The sequence below is a fragment of the Arachis ipaensis genome, chromosome B07 (genome assembly GCF_000816755.2).
Source record: "Arachis ipaensis cultivar K30076 chromosome B07, Araip1.1, whole genome shotgun sequence".
In the NCBI taxonomy this organism is placed as follows: Eukaryota; Viridiplantae; Streptophyta; class Magnoliopsida; order Fabales; family Fabaceae; genus Arachis; species Arachis ipaensis.
Window position 1 is genome coordinate 124,144,506 of NC_029791.2, and position 5,919 is coordinate 124,150,424.

Consider the following 5,919-nt stretch of genomic DNA (forward strand, 5'->3'; position numbering starts at 1 on the left):
GCGGGGGGCACGGTGGGAGGGGCGCGAGCTGCTTGACGGACACGTCGAAGCTGCCAGAGGATGTTTGGGGAGGGGATGCGTATGCTTGGGATACGCTTCAGAACCCTGAAAGCTTTGGGAGCAAAGGTGGGTCTACGAGCCTCAAGGTAGACTATGGTGGGTTAGGTGGTGGGATTGTGAAATTGATGGTTCATCAGGTTCTTGAGATGAATGCTAGGGTTTTAGCTGATGGTGCAAATGGAGGTAACAAAGGTGGAGGTGGCTCTGGTGGCAGCATCTACATCAAGGCTTACAGAATGTAAATAATTTATTCGTTTATTTTGCGTCTGTGTTTGTGTGTGTTTCTTGATTGACATAAGAATATTCTTGTTGATTTTGAGCTATTTCAGTTGTCATATATCTCGTGGTTCTCTTGTTGGACGATTTTGATATTCATCTTGGAATCTTCATTATTGCTGTTTTCACTTTTGTTTTCATTTTTTAAGATATATGTATATTATAAAACAAATAACAAAGAGCAAAGAATCTGTATTTTGATTTCATTTTTAAGTATGGCTACGTAAATTGACACGCATTTAAAGAACAAAGAATCGTTTGTCATTTTGTGAAGTTAAGACGCAAATTATCCCTAGATTTGAAGTTTATTTTTGCCTTCTAATCTGTTTATGACAATATCTACACACAAAATAGCATGCTGAGCCTGGAACACACCGTCTCTTGCTTATCGGATTCCATGGTCTTTTTCCCCATATTAATATGCGTTGAGTCAAAGACATGTATTGCAACTAGTGGAATGTTTGTACATTTGTTCTGGTTTTAATTGCAGCTGAAATGTAATTACTATTCATGAAAATTGCTTGTATGCTTTTTCATTGATCTCTTTAATTGTTTTAAAGAGCAGGACTGGTGGTGGGATGATCAGTGCTTGTGGTGGTGATGGTTATGCTGGTGGTGGTGGTGGCAGAGTTTCAGTTGATGTTTTCAGCAGGCACGATGAGCCCAAAATTTATGTACATGGTGAGGATTTCATTATGTTTAGTTCTTTATGAATATACCTGGCAGAAGAGCTTCTCTGCAGATTAAGTACTCATTTTATGCTATGCTCTTAATATATAGTGTGACATGACCCTTTTTTCCTGTTTTTTTTTTTTGCACCTGGCAGATGAGGAGGGAGTTCTCTCCTACTTTGCCAGTGAAATTTTAGTTGCACTCTAGAATTAACTTGCACTTTAGTTATAAACACCTAGGATTTGGGAATTACTCTCATTCTACTCTGGAGTTTTCTTTAACCAGTATCCTATTTTTATGGACAACCCTGGAAGGTTGGGCAAGAGATCTTTAACTTGTTGCATGAAAATTGATTGCTTTCTCTTAACTGCCAATTGATTTTGCTATTTCAGGTGGTAGTAGCGTGGGCTGTGCTGAAAATGCAGGTGCTGCTGGAACTCTTTATGATGCAGTTCCTCGAAGCCTCATTGTTGATAACTTTAACATGACAACTGATACGGAGACACTTCTCTTGGACTTTCCTAATCAACCTCTTTGGACCAATGTTTATGTTAGAAATAAGGCTAGGGCCACGGTTCCTTTGCTCTGGAGTCGTGTACAGGTTTGTCAAATTCAGCTCAACACCCATTTCTCTCTGGAGTGTGTGTTTTTATATCCCTGTGATCATTTGATTGATGTATATTGCTTTACACTGCAAGCTGTCTATGCCTCTCTTAATCTTAAAACCATATATTTGTGTTTTCTCTTATTCTTGATATATAAGAGATTGAGTATTTTTTCAAGAGCTTTGTTGGTATTCATGATCTAATGTTCTTGCCGTTTTGCCAGTGTATTTTTACGATGCAAGGAGAAGGGTTGTGGGGGGAAAGGGGGGAGGTTGTTAGGTTTGCATAGAGATCAGAAATATGAAAGCTCATATGACCGTCACTTTAGTATTCTGTTAATATTATTGGTTTGTTTCTTCTTAGTGGATGGCTTTTTTATTTATTGTTTTTTTCGTTTTTATTCTGTCTCTGTATTCCCTTATCTTTTTCTGGTGAATTCTTGTCTCTAAAAGAGAGAAAGTGAGAACCTTCTGCTCTTCTTTTAGGCCTTGCTTCTTTAGTTGGTCATAACCTAACTCGTTGGGTCATGAGGTTTCATCCAATGGCTTTGGGAGAAGTTTTATGTTCATATACAATCTATGCTACAATATGATGTACTTTGCTATAGAGCAAAGCTCTCCTACTTCTAAGGAGGTTGGAGGTTTCTAAGTGACCACCTTATATGGGATAAATTCAGCTGTTAGTGTGATATGGTTTGAAAGTTCATAGCCTTTTTATCAGGATGTCTTTAAATCCATGTTGAGGATTTCAAGGCTTTGTTACTGTGATATCTGCTTCCATGTTTGTTTTTTGTCCTCTTTCAAGGTTTTTTAGAGGAGTTCTTGTCTTCATCTCTCTTTGCAATTCTGTTCTGGCATGTTAATTCTTTACTCCCATGCAAAAAAGGAAGATATATTGTGATACCTGTCTGTTTTTCATCTGGTTTGGAGAAAAAAATATCTGCCATGTAAGGAAATTAGTTCAACTGTGTTTCACATTCATTATGTAGGTGCAAGGACAGATAAGTATCTTGCAGGGTGGGGTGTTGAGCTTTGGGCTGCGACATTATGCTTCTTCAGAGTTTGAGTTACTGGCTGAAGAACTGTTGATGAGTGATTCTGAGTTGAAGGTAGTTGGAATATCTGTCAGAATTTGTTTACTAGATCTTGTTTGTTGAATCTTCAGTCATTCTCAATCCACTAGCTGTTGTATCTTCGAAGTGTGAACTGAATGTTGACTCATACACTTCTTTATCTTCGTCACCTATTTTATCCAGAATGACTAGATATAAATGAGCATATCCGAAATGGGCTGACATTAATTTATGCCTTATATTCACTTATTTTGTGTGGCAAAGGTATATGGGGCTCTACGTATGTCAGTAAAAATGTTCTTGATGTGGAACTCAAAGTTGCTCATAGATGCCGGGGAGGGAACTGCTGTGGCAACTTCTTTGCTTGAAGCTAGTAATTTGATTGTTCTCAGGGTATTTAACAACTCTGACTCTAAAATGTTATTGCATGTGGTCTATCATTTAACTCATCTGGTTTTATTGACAGGAGTCTTCTGTTATACATTCTAATGCAAACCTTGGAGTTCATGGACAAGGTCTATTAAATTTGTCAGGGCCAGGGGATTGGATTGAAGCTCAGCGCTTGGTTTTATCCCTATTTTACAGTATTCATGTGAGATTTTATTTTTATACTGATCATTTTCTGTTTTTGCCAATTGATTCATCTAATATGATGAACTGGAATATTTCCTTTTCCAGAAATATTTTAATATTATTTCATTATTTTTTCCACACAACAACATTTTATGTCTATACCAGTGAAATATGAATATCTTACATTTGTTATTTTATTGTAATCATCGAATGCAAATTGTTCTTCCTGGATAATAGTTTAGTAAAAGATTGTAGTTGCAGTGAAGTTCTTCAATTCTCCGAATAGAATCCTTGTATTCAATCTATGATATATATAGGTCCATAATTCAATGGATACATCTGAAAACTGTTATTTGGCTCCATTCTTATATCCAATGCTATATGATCCATGTAGCCGACCTCACATAGTGGAATAAAGCTTTGTTGTAGTGGTAGTAGTATTCTTATACCCAAATCTTTGCATATATAGTTCTTAATGATAATAATCTCTTTACTACCTATATATATTTCTAAAATTTATTTTGAAGAAAAAGTGTCTTTCTGTTTATGCCAAAATATTTATATTTAGATAATGATAATAATCTTCCTAAATAAATTTTTTAAACTTAAATGAAGAAACTGCATCATTTTTGTTTATGCTGAAATATTTAGAAACTGTTAAGAGAAAAATTCTCTTATAGATTGCAAACTTTTGTTCCTCTCTACATTTTCATCTTATCAGGATCATAATCTTCATGTGGTGCTTATTCTTTACCTTTTAGATCAAATATACTGTCTTCCCCCTTTGGGTACCTTTCTTTTTTTGGTGTGTGTGTGTGGTTCTGTTGCAATCTGAGATGTTCTTGGTACTATGGACTCTATTTGCCCTTGGGTTTTGGATGTTATCAATTTTCTCTTGTTTTTTAAGTAGAGCCATATTGTTAACTTGCTTTGTGGCAGTAGCTAATGTGATAATAGTGCATGTGTTTACACTTTGGTTAAGCAAGATTTAGTCTTAACTCCCGAACCTGAGTTTGCTTTTGGCATTTTCGGTAGGTTGGGCCTGGGTCTGTCTTGCGTGGTCCATTGGAGAATGCAACAACTGATGATGCGTATGTTTGGATATTGTTAAATATATTTGTTAATTTCTCATCTCATTCTGTACACTGATTTTTAGTTCTGCTAAATTTATGTACTCGTATGATTTGACAGGACTCCCAAGCTTTATTGTGACAATGAAACTTGCCCCTTTGAATTACTTCATCCTCCTGAAGATTGCAATGTGAATTCATCATTGTCATTCACACTTCAGGTACTTGTAAACTATCCTGAAGTGTGGTGAATTTGGTTATGCTTATATATCTTTAGTTGAAAGTTCTTGTGTATCTTCCTTTCTAGATCTGCCGAGTTGAGGACATTCTAGTTGAAGGCCTTATTAAAGGTTCTGTTGTCCATTTCCACAGGGCAAGGACCATAACTGTGGAACCTTCTGGATTAATATCTGCCTCTGGAATGGGTATTTTTCTTTTCAAGAGGCTATTATCAGCTGTCACTTTTTAGCTGAAACTACTGTGCATTTCTATATTCATTGTGTCCCTTGAAAATTAATGTTCACAGGCTGTACTGGTGGTTTGGGCCATGGAAATGTTCTAAGCAATGGTGTTGGTAGTGGCGGTGGGCATGGTGGGAAAGGAGGGGCTGCATGTTATAATGATAGTTGTATTGAAGGTGGCATTTCATATGGGAATGCAAACCTGCCCTGTGAACTTGGTAGTGGAAGTGGAAATAGCAGCTCAGCTAGTGGAACGTCTGGGGGTGGTATTGTAGGTAAGCTTATGTTTGGATCAGTTAATTAATTGGTTCATTTTAAATACTCAAAGATGTTGATTACTACAAATTTTCTCTAACTTCCAATCTTGTTATGTGTGCTGTGCAGTCATTGGATCATTAGAACATTCTTTGTCAAGTTTGTCCATTAAAGGTTCTATAAATGCTGATGGAGAGAATTTTGAACCAGCAACCAGGAGGGAGAATCTTGCATTTTTTGATAATTTTACTGGAGGTTCTGGGGGTGGATCTGGTGGGACCATACTATTGTTTCTCCATACCCTTTCACTTGCTGAATCAGCTATTCTTTCTAGTATGGGCGGTTATAGCACAAATGGAGGCGGTGGTGGAGGTGGTGGACGAATTCACTTTCATTGGTCTGACATTCCCACTGGAGATCTTTATCAGCCTATTGCTAGTGTAAAAGGAGACATTCATACTGGGTATGTTGTTTAGATTCTACTATGTGTGCGTTCTGTAAGTTTGCTTCTGAATTTCCTTAATATTTATGGCTGCAAGTAAATGGCAGTTCTCTGAGTTTTTTCTTTTACATTCATATGTTATAATGGTAATTTCAAAAGGTTATCCTTTTATATGATTATAATAGGGGAGGACAAGGTAAAGGACAGGGTGGTTCTGGAGAAAATGGGACAATAACTGGAAGGGATTGCCCCAAAGGGCTCTATGGGACATTTTGTGAGGTATATTTTCTTGACAGTTCCACAATTTAATTGTAATTCTTACATGTATATGTGGTCTTGCTTGATCATGAGTTTCCATGGATGTATGATCTTGTATGTTTCTTGGTGCTTTTGTTTACATCTGTGACTATATGTTGCAAGTATTGATAGAATT

At 36.8% G+C, this 5,919-nt stretch overlaps 1 protein-coding gene across 1 annotated transcript in view; it reads left to right on the plus strand.

Moving 5' to 3' along the window:
- The window catches only part of LOC107606271, a 10,964-nt gene continuing 5,054 nt past the window's right edge, over positions 10-5,919 (plus strand). Inside the window, exons 1-12 of the mRNA XM_021106575.1 lie at positions 10-298; positions 902-1,017; positions 1,401-1,609; positions 2,602-2,721; positions 2,950-3,078; positions 3,152-3,277; positions 4,294-4,349; positions 4,450-4,549; positions 4,636-4,753; positions 4,855-5,064; positions 5,174-5,507; positions 5,672-5,765. Coding sequence (XP_020962234.1) covers positions 186-298; positions 902-1,017; positions 1,401-1,609; positions 2,602-2,721; positions 2,950-3,078; positions 3,152-3,277; positions 4,294-4,349; positions 4,450-4,549; positions 4,636-4,753; positions 4,855-5,064; positions 5,174-5,507; positions 5,672-5,765 — 1,725 coding nt within the window. The 5' untranslated portion in view covers positions 10-185. The remainder of the gene's footprint in view (positions 299-901; positions 1,018-1,400; positions 1,610-2,601; positions 2,722-2,949; positions 3,079-3,151; positions 3,278-4,293; positions 4,350-4,449; positions 4,550-4,635; positions 4,754-4,854; positions 5,065-5,173; positions 5,508-5,671; positions 5,766-5,919) is intronic.